Below are 20003 nucleotides of genomic sequence, written 5' to 3' on the forward strand. Positions count from 1 at the left end.
GAAAAGCCTTTGAGGAGTTCCCGTCGTGGCGCAGTGGTTAACGAATCCGACTAGGAACCATGAGGTTGCGGGTTCGACCCCTGGCCTTGCTCAGTGGGTTAACGATCCGGCGTTGCCGTGAGCTGTGGTGTCAGTTGCAGACGCGGCTCGGATCCCGCGTTGCTGTGGCTCTGGCGTAGGCTGGTGGCTACAGCTCTGATTCAACCCCTAGCCTGGGAACCTCCATATGCCGCAGGAGCGGCCCAAGAAATAGCAACAATAACAACAACAACAACAACAAAAGACAAAGGACAAAAAAAAAAAAAAAAGAAAAGCCTTTGAGATGAATATCATCTTTGATATGAGAGGGGTGGTAGCCGAGGATAAACTCAATCACGTTAGGCTCTTGTCCAGTTGAAAATATCGTTCTCTCTTGCATGTTTTCCAGATTAGAGACGCTCAGCTGCAAAATGCTCGGTGTGTTCTGCAAATCGATAATGCCAAGCTGGCTGCGGAGGACTTCCGGCTCAAGTAGGTTCTCAGACACCATGGTAACACCTCCTGGAAAGGAGAGGCTTTCGGTGGTCCTTTATCACACTTTCCACACTATTGCTGCCAAAGGAGCTACTGCGGATTGGTTTCAGGACCTTGGGGTTTTAAGGGTGTTAGAAGCTATGTGGTCTAGTCCAGCATCAGGACCGGACTTCTCTCTCCCACAGTCCTACCATCTGGTGCCCAACCTCGGAATGAACACCTCCAGTAAATACTACTGTTCAACTTGGTCAGCCCTGGTTGCCAGAACCTTCTTTTTTAATAACCTGGCATCTACCTCTTCACCCACTGAACTTAATTCTGCCCTTTGGAGTAAGAGCAAGGCACTTTACAACTTCCCTTCTGCCTACGTGCACTTCTATTATCAAAAAAGAGCTATTTATCTACACTTGGTGATTCTCCAAGTGAGTCATCCACGTTCCTTCCAGTGCCTGCAAGGGTTTGATCCAAGTTCTGGGATGATTCTTGATGCTTTCTAGTTTGCCAGTGTTTTACGGTAAGGTCTGACCAACCAAAGAACTAGGTTAAATAAAGCAGTGAAAACTGTGTTCCCTTTCTCGCAGTCACTACATGTGATCAGAGCTGCTCCTCATACCTGCTTCTATACTGGGGCTTCCTCATTCTGAATTTGTAGGAGGCATTGGCACTAAAGAGTCTTTTGAGGTTAAGAAGGATAACATTTTAACACCGGTACAAGGGATCAAAAAGAAAGAAACAAAACAGAGCTGAAAATTAAAGCAGTAAAAGCTCATTAACTCCATTCGGCCTCTGGGTATCTCATTGCATTGCCATGTTTTAAAGTTTACTTTAATAAAAATGAGAATATGTGATTGCAGAAGAGAATGCATGATCTTTGTATGTATCGGTTTACCAAGTAACAAAAACAAGTTGATGGTGTGTATTCATTAAGTAAATCTAACTAACCATTATGTAACACCAATAATGAGAGCACTTTGTTAATACGGTAATTAGAGTGAGGTATCTTTTGATTAAATATATATATATATATATATAAAATCTAGAGTTTAGGAACTTTTTTTTTTTTTTTTTTTTGGTCTTTTTGCTATTTCTAGGGCCGCTCCCGCGGCATATGGAGGTTCCCAGGCCAGGGGTTGAATCAGAGCTGTTGCCACCGGCCTACACCAGAGCCACAGCAACACAGGATCCGAGCCGCATCTGCAACCCACACCACAGCTCACAGCAACACGGGATCCTTAACCCACTGAGCAAGGCCAGGGGTCGAACCCACAACCTCATGGTTCCTAGTCGGATTCGTTAACCACTGTGCCACGACGGGAACTCCGAGTTTAGGAACTTTTAAAAGTAATTTCAGGTTGCTTTTTTTTAACCAATCACTCCAAATCACAGAGACTATATTATGAAGCAAATGATCTGATTCCAAGGCTCTCGAGAATATGTTCAGACGGTATAAAGGGAGCCACAACAATGTACTGAACTTGATCTCGTGTTATGCCACATAACACTCTGTGTGGAGACACTGATATACACAGTGTGATGTGGTATACAAAGTCGACCTCGCTCCTGTGAGATTCTCTTCTACAATGGCTTCGGAAGGACTCAATTACCTCTCCATACTAATTACTTCACAGATATGAGACTGAGCGGGGGATCCGCCTAGCCGTGGAGGCTGACCTCCAAGGCCTGCACAATGTCTTTGATGACCTAACCCTAACGAAGACAGACCTGGAGATTCAGATTGAAGAGCTGAATAAAGACCTGGCTCTCCTCCAAAAGGAACATGAGGAGGTGAGAAAAGATTCAGAGGTGGTATTGGAAATAATATCATGGCTCTAATAATAATAAAGAGGGGGAGGAGGGGGAAGAGGAAGACCTGGTGATGCTGGTGACAGTGAGGAAGAGGACGAGAATGACGGGAGCCCTGACGCCTTTTCTGAAGGCTGCTGTCCGGGTTAAATGACTTAGAGCGGTATCTGGACCACAGTAAGCCCTATCTAAGTTGTTCTTTCCTATTACGCATCCCCAATGAAAGAAGCCGGAAGACTGACTATGTCTCTTGGGCACAGCCTCACCTGAGAATGTGCTTCAGACGCTAATTGAGCAGGACTTTCACTCTCGTAGGAAGTGCAGAGTCTACGCGCTCATCTGGGCAATAACGTAAATGTAGAGGTGGATGCTGCTCCGTCCCTGAACCTCAGCGCCATCATGAGTGAGATGAGGCAGAAATACGAAGCCATGGCCCAGGAGAACCTTCAGAAGGCCAAAGAACAGTTTCAGTTGCAGGTAAGAGAATAATCCTAAAGGGTAAGCAAATATGTAGATGCCGTCCTCCAAAAGGAAGTAACGCCCATCCGCCCCCCTCCTTCCCTCCCTTCTTCCCTTCCTCTCCCCACCCCCCACCCTTCCTTCCTTTCTTTTTTTTTCTTCTCTTCCTTACTGTTATTTTTTTTTTTCATTTTTGGCACTTCAGATTGAAACTCTGCAACAAGAAGTCACAGTGAGCACGGAAGAGTTAAAAGGAGCCAAAGATGAAGTAAAGAATCACAGACGCACCTACCAGAGCCTGGAGATAGAACTCCAGTCCCATCTCAGTATGGTAAAGCACAGCTAACCTTCCACTCTCAGTGCGGTGTGGGGCCCTAAGTATTAGGAACCCTGAAAATGCAAAGACCTAGAAGAAATAACCACTCCCCTTGCAGAGCAGGTAGGAGAACGGACCAAACAACTGATGTCTAATTTAAAAAAAATGACAAATGTTTATATGAATAAAAAAATAATAAAAAATTAAAAAAAAAAAAAAACCAGAGAGAAGTCAAGGCTAAGGGCAAGCCACTGCCAGGGTCTGCAGGGAAAAAAGTCCAGCTGGAAGACGCCACTGGGAAAGTGGCATGTAAAGTAGACCCGAAAAGGTGAGACGGATTTTTAATAGGAGGACAGGGGTCACAACATTCCAGGCTAAGCACCTCAGTCAGCTCATGATGAATTATGCTATCGTAACAACCCCCAAATCACAGTGGCTTCCAGCGACAACACTACATGCATCACGGGGTCTCCACAGCTTTGCTCCGTGATATTTCCACTCCGGGCTAAGTCTGACGGAGTAGGCACGACCTGGAGCATGCCAGTGTTGGGCCAGAAAGCAAAGGGCAGTGGCCCGACCACATGACAGCTCTTAAAGCTATCTCTGCAGAAAAGGCATGTGTCCGTTTCACTTGCATTTCATTAGCCAGAGTTGCAAGGCCAATCCTCCAAAAGGAAAGGCGCCCCAAATCACAGGGAGGGGACGCAAATACCGAGAACACCAATACACTGGAGCAGAGTAAGAGGACAGTGAGTGCAAAACTGAAAACAAACAAACAAAAAAGCCCAAGAGCCGGTGATCCCAGCCTAGATGGAAAGAGCAGGAGATCAAGCTGGCAATACGCAGGATGCCCACAATGACTAGCTGCAGAAATTCTTCTCAAAAGAAATTAAAATCGAGCCACTTCTTACATTAGGTCCTCAACGAAAAAACGTCCACTTTTTTCTTGTGCTCCTAGAAAGCAGCTTTGGAGCATACGCTGGAGGAAACCAAAGCTCGTTATGGTGCCTATCTGGCCAAACTCCAGACACAGATAAACTCCCTGGAAGACCAGCTGGTGCAGATTCGGACCGATACAGAACACCAGATCAATGAGTATAATATTCTCCTTGACATAAAGACCCGGCTTGAGCAGGAAATCGCTACCTACCGTCGCCTTCTAGAAGGAGAGGACTACAAGTAAGGCTCTCGGAATCAAGGGGTGTGTGGCAGTGGCTATACATGTCCATCCGTTAAACACCATCATTCATTCCCCAGCGCCAATGCCATCCCTGGCACAAAAGCAGTTACACACACCCCACTGCCGCCACCATCACCACCAAAACAGAAATATACTAACAAGTACCCACACCCTCCAAGCACCAAATACATCCTTCCTACTTGAGGTCATATCATAGGACTGAGGCAGAGGAGGATTAGGCAAGCGATACCCATTGTATTCATTTTTACGATTAAGACATCATTGAAAGCACTGTAACTTTTTAGAGTTCTCACTTCGAGGTCATGAGTTAAACAGGCCTAGGTTTGCAAATCATCAGTGTTGCAGCAACAACTTGTCTGTCATCAAACACATCTGACGAAAGCAACAGAGGAACCCAAGATGTAAATGCCCATTGTAATTCTGTCATTTGAATTACAAAAGCTTCTGGTACATGTTATACAGGCCAGTTTTGAAGCTACTTATATTTAGAATTAAAAAGGAAGGCGCTCAGGTTTGAAGCAACCAGTACTGTAACAGTGAGGGGGAGGGGGTTGGAAGAGCAGGACAACACACACTACTCAGACTTTATTTTGAAACAAAAAAGGCAAAAGAGAGTTTCGTTTTCAAAATGTCAATAACACTTTTTGCCTGTTTCTTTTTCTTAACAAAAACAGAACTACAGAGTATCAGTTAAGCACCCTGGAGGAGAAAGGTAAGTGTTCCCATCTTCACACAGTTCCTATAAGACTGAATTCTCACTCAGTAGTTTCCCCCTTTTTTCTTGCCACTGGTGAAAAGTAAAGCGATCATTCTCAAGTGAAGAGCTATTACCCAATGGATTCTGAAAATCAAGCACCTCACATCAAGAACCCTCCAAAGGGGAGACTTCTCATGTGCCTTACGACAGACAGAGTGATTTTCTTGGCCCATGCTTTACAGAATCCTGAGATGCTGAGAAGGAAAAATAAGATAAAAAAATGTGCTTTTTAGGAGGTCTCTAATAGTGTAGCGGATTAAGGATCTGGCGTTGTCACTGCAGCAGCTTGGTCACTGCGGTGGCGCAGGTTCAGTCCTTGGCGTGGGAACTTCTACATGCCCTGGGCACGGCCAAAAAAAAAAAAAAAAAAGGGCATTTTACTTAATTCAGTACTGTAAATTTCTTGAAAGGTGGGAGAGTAGAGAATTGTAAATTTGGGAGGAGTGGCACTTTTTCTGCAGTTATTTGTAAAATGGAGTTAAGATGATTTGAGAAAGAGAATGGGCGAGATTTTTCTCTGCAGGAAGGAAATGCATACAAAATAATAATTTAAAGATGACGATTATAAATGAGCAGAGTCATGTGTCTGAATTAACATTTTATATTTAAATCTAAATTCAGATATAAAGAAAACCAGAAAGATTAAGACGGTTGTGCAAGAAGTAGTGGACGGCAAGGTTGTGTCATCTGAAGTCAAAGAAGTGGAAGAAAGTATATAAATGGCTGTCAGAAGATGCTGCTGCTGAGGTTTGGAAGAAATATAAGAAAGCGGCATCAGAAAGCACCATTAATGCTTCATAGTTATTGGGGGGGGGGAGCCCATTTACCAGTCTCTGTAATTGAATATAAATGTTTTAGTCACAGAAGCTGCAAATTGCCTGCAAAAATGAAATCCAGTGAGCACTGGGCTATTTAAAATATCATTACTGCCCGTTTGATCACAAAACGCATTAACCACAAGCTATAGATGACCTAACATCAATTCCTAATGTTCCTGGAAATTACAGCCCATTTCAATTACACTAAACCTTACAGAGCAGAGGAGTCTATGCAAAGAGCAAATGAATGTCTCTCTAATTCCTCCTGTTTCTGAATTGCAAAAATCTCGTTTCAGGATTCCTGAGTTAATTTCTTGGTTAATTTCATTGAATTTTCAATCACGATATAATTTTGCTGGCTTTAACTCATATTTGCATTGTCTCCGCTGCCTTTAAAACTCAACTCGGCTCTGAATAATTTGAGAGCCCATTCCAGTCATCAGTGCTGAGCAGAAATCAGAATGAAATATATTATGCTTGAAATAGGAGTCGATTAAAAGCAAAATTAGTGAAACCCTTCGCAAGGCAGAACGCTTCTCCTTTAACTGCATAAATCGCATAAATTGGGTCGGCGGGCACTCTCTTTCTTTACATGGTGAATGTATGTTATGAAATGCTTCTCACTATTTTTTTAGTAACGGCTCTAATGAAATGTAATTCACGCACCATAAAATTCGTCCTTGTAAAGTATGCGATTCAGTGGTCTTTGGTGTGTTCATCAGATTTTGCAACCATCATCACTAACTTTAAAGCATTTTCATCACCCCCCCAAAAAAAGCTCCATTAGCAGTCAGCCCCTATTCTCTCCTCCCACCCCCAGCCCCTAACAACCACTAATCCACTTCCTCTCTCTAATGGATTTACCTAATCTGGACATTTCACGCATATGGAATCACACCATGTGCTCTTTTGTATACAAATGTTGGTAGCAGCATGACTCATAATAGCCCCAAGTGGAAACAGCTCAAATGCCCATCAACTGATGAACGGATAAACAAAATGTGATGTATCCCTACAACAGAATAGTTCTGTGGGAGTTCCCTTGTGGCACAGCAGGTTAAGAATCCAGCATTGTCACTGCAGCGGCCAGAGTCACTGCTATGGAGCAGGTTCGATCCCTGGCCCAGGAAATTCCCCCCGCAGCCAACCCAGAAAAAGGGATGAAGTACTGATACATGCCACCACATGGATGAACCTTAAAAACACGATGCTAAATGAAAGAAACCAGACACAAAAGGTCACATGTTGTATTCTAGGGAGCATTCTAAATTCTAAATTCCATTAAGTTTGCATTTTAGTGAGCAATAACTGCCCTGTAGGTGTTTACAGGAAAAAATTAATTTGCCCTCTTATCATTGCATTCTAATAAATGAATAGCTCAGATTTATTTATTTATTTTGCTTTTTAGGGCTACACCACAGCATATGAAGATTCCCAGGCTAGGGGTCAAATTAGAGCTGTGCAACTTCAGATCCGAGCCGCATCTGTGACCTACACCACAGCTCACGGCAATGCCGGATCCTTAACCCACTGAGCAAGGTCAGGGATCAAACCTGTGTCCTCATGGATGCTAGTCAGATTCATCAACCACTGACCCAGGACAGGAACTCGTAGATTTAAATTTTAATATTTAAGTTTGTAAACAAAGAGGATTTTGAGTGTGATTGCTATACGGAATATAATAATTCACTTAAGAATAGTAATATCTGGGAGTTCCCGTCATGGCGCAGTGGTTAACGAATCCAACTAGGAACCATGAGGTTGCGGGTTCAGTCCCTGCCCTTGCTCAGTGGGTTAATGATCCGGCGTTGCGTGAGCTGTGGTGTAGGTTGCAGACGCGGCTCGGATCCCGCGTTGCTGTGGCTCTGGTGTAGGCCGGTGGCTGCAGCTCCGATTCAACCCCTAGCCTGGGAACCTCCATATGCCGCGGGAGCGGCCCAAGAAATAGCAGCAACAACAACAACAACAACAAAAAGACAAAAAAAAAAAAAAAAAAAACTGTAAGAATAGTAATATCTACCATTCATTGGGCATTTACTATGTGCTAAACAGTATGCCAGCATCTTATATGCATTTCTCATTTAATCTTCACAATTAAATTGATATCTTCTATCCATGAGGATGAGGGTATCAGGTGGAATCATACGAACTTGCCAATAGGTGATCATTTTTGACCTTCAAAAAAAAAGCAATTTCAGAGTTCCCGTCGTGGCTCAGTGGTTAACGAATCCAACTAGGAACCATGAGGTTGCAGGCTCGATCCCTGCCCTTGCTCAGTGGGTTAAGGATCCAGCGTTGCCCTGAGCTGTGGTGTAGGTTGCAGACTTGGCTCAGATCCTGCATTGCTGTGGCTCTGGCGTAGGCCAGCGGCTATAGCTCCAATTGGACCCCTAGCCTGGGAACCTCCATATGCCATGGGTGCGGCCCTAGAAAAGGCAAAAAGACCAAAAAAAAAAAAAAAATCAATTTCAATGTGGTATGACCTTATAGTATCTCCATTTTATATATGAGGGAAAATGAGAACTATTTTAATATTCAAATTGTATTCTAGGAGTTCCCGTCGTGGCACAGCGGAAACAAATCTGACTAGGAACCATGAGATTCAGGTTCGATCCCTGGCCTCACTCAGTGGGTTAACGATCCAGCATTGCTGTGATCTATAGTGTAGGTTGCAGATGTGGCTCGGATCTGGTGTTGCTGTGGCTGTAGTGTAGGCCGGCAGCTGTAGCTCCAATTGGACCCCTAGCCTGGGAACCTCCATATGCCACAGGAATGGCCCTAAAAATAAATAAATAAATAAATAAATAAATAAATTGTATTCTAGTGAGCATTAGATATAGATCACTTTATCACACATTAGAATCATCATCAAGTTGTTACATTGGGAGTTCCCGTCGTGGCGCAGTGGTTAACGAATCCAACTAGGAACCATGAGGTTTTGGGTTCCATCCTTGGCCTTGCTCAGTGGGATAAGGATCCGGCATTGCCATGAGCTGTGCTGTAGGTCGCAGACACGGCTCGGATCCCGCATTGCTGTGGCTCTGGCATAGGCTGGCAGCTACAGCTCTGATTAGACCCCTAGCCTGGGAACCTCCATATGCTGCAGAAGCGGCCCTAGAAAAGGCAAAAAAAAAAAAAGATGTTACATTGCTTTTTATGAAACCATCAGTGCAGAGTGGAGCTTTCAAATGCAGAGAACTTCTGTAGGGAAAGCTAAGATGGACAGAAATATTTTTCTTGGGCTTTGGGAATTACTTCTACATAGAGCCATCTAAAAAGAAGAATGACATGAAATGATATAAAATCAAAACCTGGAATTCCCAGTGGGTTAAAGGATCCCAAGTTGCTGCAACTGCTGTGGTGTAGGTCACAGCTGCATCTCGGATTCAGTCCCTGGACTGGGAACTTCCACATGCCATGGGTGCAGCCATAAAATTTCTTAAAATTAAATTAAATTAAAATTAAACTTTGACCAGTGGCACCCTCTGCTCTCACTCTTACTCACTTGGGGGCAGTCTCAGGTACCCAATTATACCCTCAAATAACAATTCTAACTTAAGGCATTGGCTAGTGATTTCTTTCTTTCTTTCTTTCTTTCTTTCTTTCTTTCTTTCTTTCTTTCTTTCTTTCCTTCCTTCCTTCCTTCCTTCCTTCCTTCCTTCCTTTCTTTCTTTCTTTCTTTCTTTCTTTCCTTCCTTCCTTCCTTCCTTTCTTTCTTTCTTTCTTTCTTTTTTTCTGTCTTTTTAGGGCTGTACTCCAGGCACACGGAGGGTCGAATTGTAGCCACAGCTGCTGGCCTACACCACAGCCACAGCAACTCGGAATCCCAAGCCATGCCTGTGAGCTACACCACAGCTCATGGCACTGCCGGATCCTTAACCCACTGAGCGAGACCGGGGATCGAACCTGCATCCTCATAGATGCTAGTCAGATTCACTTCTGCTGAACCAAGACAGGAATTTCTAATTTCAATTTTTTAATTTCCCTTCTCTCTCCTAGACTCACTTCCAAAATTCACCTTATCAGGGTCTTGCTTCCTCTTCCTCCTCCTCTCTCTCACCACCTACAAGCCCCCCCTGCCTTTGAGAATCCCCGAGCTCTGAAATCCCGAAATCCTCCTCCAGAGTGACTCCCAGGGTCCTTGTTCATCCTCATCTCAGAACACACGGCATAAAGGTGTCAGTGCTTTAATCACGGAACACTTGCCTCCCTCAAAAGCACGGCATAAAATGTCAGTGACCCAATATTCTTCTACTCACTCATCACTGGATTCGGAAGATGTGGTATATATACACAATGGAATACTACTCAGCCATAAAAAAGGATGACATCATGCCATTTGCAGCAACATGGATGGAACTAGAGAATCTCATACTGAGTGAAATGAGCCAGAAAGACAAAGACAAATACCATATGATATCACTTATAACTGGAATCTAATATCCAGCACAAATGAACATCTCCTCAGAAAAGAAAATTATGAACTTGGAGAAGACTTGTGGTTGCCTGATGGGAGGGGGAGGGAGTGGGAGGGATCGGGAGCTTGGGCTTATCAGACACAACCTAGAATAGATTTACAAGGAGATCCTGCTGAATAGCATTGAGAACTATGTCTAGATACTCATGTCGCAACAGAAGAAAGGGTGGGGGAAAAAACTGTAACTGCAATGTATACATCTAAGGATAACCTGACCCCCTTGCTGTACAGTGGGAAAATAAAAATAAAATTAAAAAAAAGGTTATTCCAAGCAAAAAAGAAGGGTATTTTAGACCAAGTGATCAGCAAATTGCACAACACAAAAGATCTGTCTTTAAGAGAAAGAACGCAGGGAGTTCCCATCATGGCTCAGTGGTTAACAAACCTGACTAGCATCCCTGAGGACACAGGTTCCACCCCTGGCCTCGCTCAGTGGGTTAAGGATCCAGTGTTGCCATGAGCTGTGGTGAAGGTGGCAGACGTGGCTCAGATCCTGCATTGCTATGGCTGTGGTGTAGGCCAGCAGCTACAGCTCTGATTCAAGCCCTAGCCTGGGAACCTCCATGTGCTGTGGGTGCAGCCCTAAAAAACTACAGGGGAAAAGAAAAAAAAAGAGAGAGAGAGAAAGAAAGAACTCAAAAGGAAAATCCTGCAAAGACCAGGAAACCAACAAATCTGACATGAGAAGATGAGCACACATTTTACTGAACAAAAATCTAAAGATTTACAAACGCCATGTAAATCATAGTACTTATTTTAAATAGTCCCTAAACACTATGAAAACGGAAGATTTAATTCTTTTGAACAGGTCACCCTGGTTGCAGCCACTGTTCTCTGTGCCTCAACTTACGTAACCATTTTGCCAATGAGCACAAGTTTTCTTTCCATTTCATACATTCCCATCCTCCTTTTTTTTTTTTTTATAGCAGTCAAAGAAAGTTACTTTCACGTCTAAAAACTCTAAAACGGAGGCTTAATTATTTAACTTAGCCCTCCCTCCCCCACCCCACCCCCAAAAAGCCATTGAAGAAGAAATCTCTCTCTTTTCAACTTCTGAAATTGCTCCCTATTTATAATTGGCTTCAGAATACATCTTGGTCAAAGCATACCAGTAAATGAGAGCAAAGTCATTTTCACATGAAATGAATTTTAAATGACACATGCACATATATTAAGGATTAAGTTCTTTCGCGCGAAATAACTCCAAGGGTGCAGGAATGAAGTCTAGCCAAGCACGAGGCTAAAATTCAGCATAAAAAAGAATGAAGTGGATATAGCCCTGACTTGAGAAGCTTACAGTCTAGGATAATATGCAATATGTATAGAAATATAAATGAGTGGATATTGAACAAAATTACGTAACATTTACACATAGGCATCGGAGTTGGAAAGTATACATTTAAGCACAAAGTTGGTTCCAAGTTCAAAATTTTATCATATTCCCATATTATGCCATATCACTAAGTTACAATTCTGAGTCTGGCACATTCCTTCTGATTCTGTAAGCAATGAACTGTCTGGTTTCATTTCTATGGCAAGAAAACAGAGTTACTCTTGGTCTTAGGGGGAGGTCGCTTGTGAGTGACTAATAATTTACAGCCATAATGTCAGGGTCCTGTGTGGGAAGTGCAAGTTTAACCAGGGCTTATAAGATCTATGGAGATGTGGTTACAGAGAGTATAACTAAAAATACACTTCCCTATGGAGTTCTCATCGTGGCTCAGCGGACTACGAACTTGACATAGTGTCCGTGAGGATGTGGGTTTGATCCCTGGCCTCACTCAGTGAGTGGGTTAAGGATCCGGTGTTGCAGCAAGGGGCAGTGTAGATGGCAGATGAGGCTCAGATTCAGTGTGGCTGTGGCTGTGGTGTAGGCCTGCAGCTGCAGCTCCGATTTGACCCCCTAGCACAGGAACTTCCATGTGCCACAGGTGCGGCCCTAAAAATAAAACAAAATAGGAGTTCCCGTCGTGGCGCAGTGGTTAACGAATCCAACTAGGAACCATGAGGTTGCGGGTTCGGTCCCTGCCCTTGCTCAGTGGGTTAACGATCCGGCGTTGCCATGAGCTGTGGTGTAGGTTGCAGACGTGGCTCGGATCCTGCGTTGCTGTGCCTCTGGCGTAGGCCGGTGGCTACAGCTCCGATTCAACCCCTAGCCTGGGAACCTCCATGTGCCGCGGGAGCGGCCCAAGAAATAGCAACAACAACAACAACAACAACAAAAGACAAAAAAAATAATAAATAAAAAAAAAATAAAACAAAATACAATAAAATCCTTGAAAATTCAAATTCCAGTATCGATACGGAAAAGACATATGTTCTCCACCTTCCACCAGTACAATTTCACAACTGCTTCTGAAACCTTATTTCGCCAGAAGACTAGATCATGACCCGATGGTTTACATCGAGTTTTCTAAGGGAAACAAACAGGAAATATGAGTGAAGTATGCATTAGTTTATCCATTCAACAGTCACTTGTTGCTTTCCCAGTGTGCATAAGCCAGTACAGAACACACAAGCAGTAGAGGAATTTGGGGAAGAAAAATTATTTATGACAACCTATCTATCCTCCACCCAGATTTTCTTTCCCCATAACAAATATGTCATGGGAGCAATTATTCAATTATTTCCATACCAATGAATTGTCAATACGCATAAATCATTTTCTTGTTGAGCTGGTCAAAAAAGTTTGGTTGGGGGAAGATTTTCACCGAAGAGAGTGAACTTTTCAACCGCAACACCCCTTCCGTGACCTATAAAAGGTACCCCTCCTGCCCCTCAGACACTGCACCTTCCCCGGGCTGTGGCTCTTCCCAGCGGCACCATGTCACTCTCCGTGCGCACCTCTGGGCTGTCCCAGCGGCTGTCTTCCCAGGGTGGGACCCTGGGCAGAGCCAGGGGCACGTCGGCCTCAAGCATTGGAAGCAGCTACGGGGGAAGTGCCTTTGGCTTCGGTGGCAGCTCTGGGGGAGGCTTTTCTGCTGCTTCCATGTTTGGTTCTGGCTGTGGCTTTGGTGGCGGCTCTGGGAGTTCCTTTGCAGGAGGACTGGGTGCTGGCTATGGGGGTGCCGGTTATGGGGGCGCCGGTTATGGGGGAGCTGGGGGAGGTGGCTTTGGGGGCCTGGGGATTGGATTTGGAGGTGGCTCTCCAGGGATTCTCTCAGGCAACGATGGAGGCCTTCTTTCTGGATCAGAAAAGGAAACGATGAAAAATCTTAATGACAGATTGGCTTCCTACCTGGATAAGGTTCGGGCTCTAGAAGAAGCTAACACTGACCTAGAAAACAAAATTCGAGAATGGTACGAAACACGTGGATCTGGGACTGGAGACCCCAGGTCACAGAGTGATTACAGCAAATATTTTCCATTGATTGAAGAACTCAAGAATAAGGTAATAACATGATTTTTTCGGAGAGGGTTTGGGAATTATTTTTTACTTTTCTTTTTGCTACTTCAATATTTTACAGTGACAGTTCCCCCTAAAACTTAGATATTTTTCAATTCAGCTATATTTGGAGTAATTTCTCATCTCAAAATATTATTTCCTTTTATCATTTACCATGAAGTAGCTAGATTTCCACTACAGTTTCTGTAAGAAGTATTTCTTAAGTAATACTTTATAAATACTTTTTCTTCTAAAAAGTTAAACTGCCTTAAACTCTTAATAAAATAATGCTTTAATATCACCTAAAAATTTGCTGTCAAAAATACAATTACAAAACACTAGTATTTCAAGACCTCATTTTGTGTGCATCCCCTGGTTTTGCCAGATCATTTCTGCCAGCATTGCAAACGCCCAGCTCATCTTACAGATCGACAACGCAAGACTGGCTGCCGAAGATTTCAGAATGAAGTGAGTAGAATAAAAGGAAGACTGACGAGGGGTTCCTGCCATGGTGCAGTGGGTTGAGAATCCGGCTGCAGCAACTCGGCTTGCTGCAAAGGCACAGGTTCAATCCTTGGCCTGGCACAGTGGGTTAAAGGATCTGGCATGGCTGCAGCTGCAGCTCAGATTCAATCCCCGGCCCAGGAACTTCTATAAGCCGCAGGTGCAGCCATAAAAATGTTTTTCTTCTCTATTCTCCTGCTTTCATTGATGGCAAATATTTCAAATCTTCTACAGTTCGCACATTCCACATATTTAATGTTTTGGAAAATCACACTGGGCATTCTAGAAGCTACCTAGAGTCAAACACAATTCACATTACATGTTCTTAATTATAAGTTGTTTAAACCCAGAGCTAGGCACTGCTTTTTTTTTTCTTCAGCACATGAAAGTTCCCAGGCTAGGGGTCAAATCAGAGCTGCAGCTGCCGGCCTACACCACAGCCACAGCAAGTCAGGATCCAAGACATGTCTTCGACCTACACAACAGCTCACCAAAACACCGGGTCCAGCAAGTCAGGATCCAAGACATGTCTTCGACCTACACAACAGCTCACCAAAACGCCGGGTCCTTAATCCACTGAGCAAGGCCAGGAATTGAACCCACATCCTCATGGATACTAGCCAGTCTCATTTCTACTGAGCCACAACAGGAATTCCTGGGATTGACATATTTGACATTTGCTATTAACTCAGGACATGCCATGATAATTCTAGCAATGTCCTAAACCTCAATCTTACCTGCATCAAAATCAATAATGCTTTGCCTGCAAGTTGAATGATCTTTCTCTTGATGACACATCCAACTAAAATATTAACTGTGCACTTATTTTTCTATTCCCTCCTCCTTTCCCACACTCCACCCTCCCAGACATAAGGAGAAAATACTCGAGTCCCCTGTGCTCCATGAAATTTCCAGACAGGATGTTGCAATGGTGATGAACCTGAACCTGAACCTGTAAAATCTTAGTACAAGTTACTAAAGAAGTATCCATGTTTTAAATTAAATCATGAGGAACAGTTAAGCAAGATGACTAATTACTATTTTCTTTTCAGCTGCTTTTAGGATTCTATCAGAAATTCCTTAGTACAAGTTACTAAAGAAGCATCAAATTTTTTTTTCTTTTTAGGGCCGCACCCACGGCACGTGGAGATTCCCAGGCTGGGAGTCCACTTGGACCTACAGCTGCCGGTCTACACCACAGCCACAGCATCTCCAGATCCTTAACCTACTGAGCGAGGCCAGAGATTGAACCTGCATCCTCGTGGATACTAGTCAGATTCGTTTCTGCTGAGCCACGACGGGCACTCCCGTGTCAATGTTTTAAATTAAATCGTAAAGAAAAGTTAAGACGACTAATGACTGCTTTCTTTTCAGCCGCTTTTAGGATTCTATCAGAAACTCCACCTAGAGAGGGGCGGCTACCGTTCCTAGCTGGGGCAGCCAGCCAGAAAAGTTGCAGCCTGGGGTACAGTGCTAGGAGGGTTCAATTGCTGATAGAAAAGTATCACTTGTTAATTTTTTTACTTCTATCAGAAGCAGTAGACTATCTAAAAAAAAAGGAGGAAAAGTCAAAAAACCAAAAACGGCGTTGGATATTATGGTGCTGCCAGGTTTGTGTGCAAAGCCGCCCTGAGGACGACAGGGGCCTTATTCAAGTGGGTGCGTTGATCCTCTAAACTTTTCACCCATCATTTGCAGATATGAAAACGAGGTGGCCCTGTGCCAGAACGTGGAGGCCGACATCAACGGGCTGCGCAGGGTGCTGGACGAGCTGACCCTGGTCAGAGCCGACCTGGAGACCCAGATCGAGACCCTGAACGAGGAGCTGGCCTACCTGAAGAAGAACCACGAGGAGGTCAGCCAGAAACCACAGCTCTCTAAGCCGCTTTTTTTCCCTCCCAGACCCCGAAATGACAATTTCAAGTTTACAAATTTGGAGTTAGAACTGGATGATACATTATGTCCCTGGTAAAATGAATTTGTGTGTGTGTGGTGGTGGTGGTGGCAGTTCCTATTAAATTAGATTACAGGCACTTTTTGATCTTGTTATTGACGTCATTAGGTGAAGATAATCAGTATTTTAACTGCCCTGATTTAGTGATTTTTAAAAAATGTATTTTTGGATGTATAGTTGATTTAGAATGTTGTGTTATTTCTGCTGTACAGCAAAGTGATTCAGTTATACATATATACACATTCTTTTTCATATTCATGTCCATTTTATCTCGGGGTCCTGAAGAGAGTTCCCTGTGCTGTACAGTAGGAACTTGCTATTTATACAGTCTACATATAATCGTTTTCTAATTTTTTAAAATATGGTATTTTTAAAGTTCAAAAAAGTCTACTTACAATACATAAATGTCATATATGCTAGAAAAAGTAGTTATACCCAGTGTAAGACACACATGGAACTCTGATCTGCTGAAATGCATATCCGAAGCTGGCATAGAGAAGGGACATTAACTGTGCGTGACGTTGGCATTGGGTTTCTAAAGAGCTTTCTACTGGAAATGAATGACCATGGTACAAACAGTGGGTAAACGCAGATACCACCTGCAGCCCTCCCTTTCGCAGCTGTAGTTGAAATCCCCAGGGGTACCACTTCCACCAGGGCTTCCCTTCTGGTAAAGGCCCCGGATCCCCAAAAAGCATCCTTTAGGCATGGCAGGCACAGGGCGGGGGACCCCGGGTGAGTTTAGGGGCCCATGCAGGAGAAAAACATGAATTCTGGGCTTTAAAAAAAATGTTTGAATATGTTTGTCTTTATACCAAGGCAGTTGTAAAATACAACGTTTCATTTTTGTGTATGTGTGTGGAGGAAGAAGCCCAGGAAAGTCACAATGGGCCCCTGTGCCCCTCTCTCTCACTCCCTGTCCCCAGGAGCTCCAAAGCTTCCGGGCGGGAGGCCCAGGCCAGGTCAGCGTAGAAATGGACGCTGCACCCGGAGTGGACCTCACCAAGCTCCTCAACGACATGCGGGCGCAGTATGAAGCCATCGCCGAGCAGAATCGGAAGGATGCCGAAGCCTGGTTCATCGAAAAGGTACCACCCGTGAAAACAAAAGGTGTTGACCCATTCGCATGAAGACCGCGGCGGGCAGGCCTCGTTCCCGTCCCCTCCTCACCCCCGTTTGCTGTGGCAGAGCGGGGAGCTCAGGAAGGAGATCAGCACCAACACGGAGCAGCTGCAGTCCAGCAAGAGCGAGGTCACCGACCTGCGACGCGCGCTTCAAAACCTGGAGATCGAGCTCCAGTCCCAGCTCGCCATGGTAAGACGCGGCTGCCTTTTGACTCGCATCCAAAATTAGTAAGACCAGCGGCCGCCTTCCGCCTTTCGGTCCCCTGCATAGTTCCGTCTGTGCCATTTCCCTCCCACGTGCAGAAGAAATCCCTGGAGGACTCGCTGGCGGAAACCGAGGGCGACTACTGCGCCCAGCTGTCCCAGGTGCAGCAGCTCATCGGCGGCCTGGAGGAGCAGCTGCTGCAGGTGCGCGCCGACGCCGAGCGCCAGAACGCCGACTACCAGCGGCTGCTGAACGTCAAGGCCCGCCTGGAGTTGGAGATCGAGACCTACCGCCGCCTGCTGGACGGCGAAGCCCAAGGGTGAATAGATAGATGACAGGGTGAAAATAATCGCAGTGGCTGACCGACAGTGAACCTCGGATGCACTTCAGGGGCCGCAGAAGCAGGAAGGGTTTTTTTTTTTTTTTCAGATGACAGAAAATAACATCTCTGGTAAAGACATGCCTTAGATTTACTGAATGCTCTATATTTTCCAAAGTGTCCTCACCCATTATCTTCCTCGATGAAAGTTCTTAAAATGCTGGGAGGAACAAGGGCACCACAGACAGAGGCAAACTGCAGATGAGCCCTGGAAAAATCAGCCATTCACGTGCTGATGGCAGTGGCACAATGCTGAGAATGACACAGCAAACAACAACCACCCAACCACCTCAGACCCACTATACCCAACTTTCCAAAAATAATAGCAGCCCTGACTAGAGTGGGAAGAATTCAGGACTGTCAATCAGGAACACAGGTTTTCCGTTAATTGCCAGTTTGCTTCACTTTTTAAGAACCCATTTCACGAGTTCCTGTCCTGGCTCAGCAGTAGCAAACCCGACTCGTATCCATGAGGACTAAGGTTCGATCCCTGGCCAGGCTCGGTGGGTTAAGGATCCGGTGTCGCCCTGAGCTGTGGTGTAGGTCGAAGAGGCGGCTCAGATCTGGCGTTGCTGTGGCTGTGGTGTAGGCCGGGAGCTACAACTCCGATTTGACCCCCAGCCTGGGAACTTTCATATCCCATGGGTACGGCCCTAAAAGACCAAAAAAAAAGCCCATTTCAGACTAGGTTTGGAAACAAAGGTGCACGGGGCCAACTGACTGAGGTGCCTCATTCAATACTTCTTAATCAGGAAGTTTGGAATGCCTTCTCTAATTGGCCCTTTTTCAAGCTCAACTGGCCAACTCCTTATTCCTCTTCATTCCAGAAAGCATCATGTGATAGCATCTCCCTTGTTTTCTCTACAGTGACTGTTGGGACGGAAGTTTATATGTGACAGCCTCCACATCTCAGGCACCATCCACTGACTCCTCTAAAGGTATGCAGATTCCCTAGGCATCACTGAGAATAAGTCACATCTGCTAATGACTAAAACTGTACCAGCTCACTGGCTATTGCAGCGTTATCAATAACCAAAAGCCTATTTGTATTCTGAGCCAAGGAAGAATATTCCTGCCTTCCTGCAGAAAAATTCATAGTCCGTACTGGGTTAAAACTTTTGGCAAGCTCAGAAAGGAAAAAGAAATCTACAAGGAGGTTATTATGAGAATCATAAACACTTTTTAAAATCTCTGTCCTTTGTGCACACTGAATCCGTCTTCTTAGATAAAATGCACTTTCAGGAGTTCCCGTCGTGGCGCAGTGGTTAACGAATCCGACTAGGAACCATGAGGTTGCGGGTTCGGTCCCTGCCCTTGCTCAGTGGGTTAACGATCCGGCGTTGCCATGAGCTGTAGTGTAGATTGCAGACGCAGCTCGGATCCCGCGTTGCTGTGGCTCTGGCGTAGGCCGGTGGCTACAGCTCCGATTCAACCCCTAGCCTGGGAACCTCCATGTGCCGCGGAAGCGGCCCAAGAAATAGCAACAACAACAACAACAACAAAGACAAAAAGACAAAAAAAAAAAAAAATGCACTTTCAGAATGCAAAAGTCACTTTTAAAAGCTTAAATTTGACGGACTGTATCAGTCAAGATCTAACTTAGAAGCTTAAGGTAAAACCACCAATTTTATGGTTTTCGTTTCTTTTTACCAAGGTATAAGTGATTTACAGTGTGGTGTCAATGTCTGCTGAACCGAATAGTGACCCAGGCTTACACAGATACTTTCTTTTTCTCTCTTTCCTTACTCACTATCTTCCATCAGCAACACAACCAATTTCAGACGAATACTGGAAACACTAACATGTGCCTCCTTTGTTCCACTTTTACCTTCAGACCCTACCAAAGCTCGAAAAATCAAGACAATTGTGCAGGAAGTGGTGAATGGGGAGGTGGTCTCATCGCAAGTTCAGGAAGTTGAAGAACTAATGTAAAATTTCGCACGATCTGCCCCATGATCGGTTCCTTAGGAACAAGAAATCTGCAAGTAGAAATTATTCCCTTTAGAGTAAGATGATATATTAATTCCATCTCGATTTCTGTTTGTTTCCTCATCTTTGGATTCCCTATTCACTTTGAGTCTTTTTTGCTCTTCTGAAACAAAATTCAG

General features: G+C 44.5%; 3 protein-coding genes across 3 annotated transcripts in view; 2 read left to right on the top strand and 1 right to left on the bottom strand.

Annotated features, from left to right (window-relative positions):
• Positions 1-6561, top strand: part of KRT20 (keratin 20) — an 8781-nt gene extending 2220 nt beyond the window's left edge. The window contains 7 exon segments of the mRNA NM_001444899.1: positions 428-510; positions 2142-2298; positions 2632-2793; positions 2981-3106; positions 4050-4270; positions 4967-5004; positions 5671-6561. Of these exon segments, the coding sequence (NP_001431828.1) occupies positions 428-510; positions 2142-2298; positions 2632-2793; positions 2981-3106; positions 4050-4270; positions 4967-5004; positions 5671-5768 (885 nt within the window). The 3' untranslated portion in view covers positions 5769-6561.
• Positions 1-20003, bottom strand: part of LOC146398133 (uncharacterized) — a 153327-nt gene that overhangs the window by 95561 nt on the left and 37763 nt on the right. Inside the window, exons 2-3 of the mRNA XM_084984508.1 lie at positions 2583-2760; positions 1-540 (exon numbers count right to left, since the gene is read on the bottom strand). The exon at positions 1-540 is cut by the window's left edge and continues 2056 nt beyond it. The gene's annotated coding sequence lies outside the window, so the exon portion shown is untranslated. The remainder of the gene's footprint in view (positions 541-2582; positions 2761-20003) is intronic.
• On the top strand, positions 13169-19827 carry KRT12 (keratin 12). Its single transcript, XM_003131461.5, has 8 exons — positions 13169-13735; positions 14115-14197; positions 15932-16088; positions 17114-17275; positions 17376-17501; positions 17615-17835; positions 18763-18833; positions 19730-19827. The coding sequence occupies exons 1-8, from the start codon at positions 13169-13171 to the stop codon at positions 19825-19827; spliced, it is 1485 nt and encodes a 494-aa protein (XP_003131509.2).

Source organism: Sus scrofa, chromosome 12 (genome assembly GCF_054392235.1).
Source record: "Sus scrofa isolate SSC_HxYL_T2T_F1_AM1 chromosome 12, Sscrofa_HxYL_maternal_Yorkshire_Landrace_v2.0, whole genome shotgun sequence".
In the NCBI taxonomy this organism is placed as follows: Eukaryota; Metazoa; Chordata; class Mammalia; order Artiodactyla; family Suidae; genus Sus; species Sus scrofa.

Bases quoted from the DNA above. Each gene is read 5' to 3' on its own strand.
- KRT12 (XM_003131461.5), top strand. From the start codon at position 13,169: ATGTCACTCTCCGTGCGCACCTCTGGGCTGTCCCAGCGGCTGTCTTCC. The intron at 13,736-14,114 runs GTAATAACATGA...TGGTTTTGCCAG, and splicing joins TTGAAGAACTCAAGAATAAG to ATCATTTCTGCCAGCATTGC. The intron at 17,502-17,614 runs GTAAGACGCGGC...TCCCACGTGCAG, and splicing joins TCCAGTCCCAGCTCGCCATG to AAGAAATCCCTGGAGGACTC.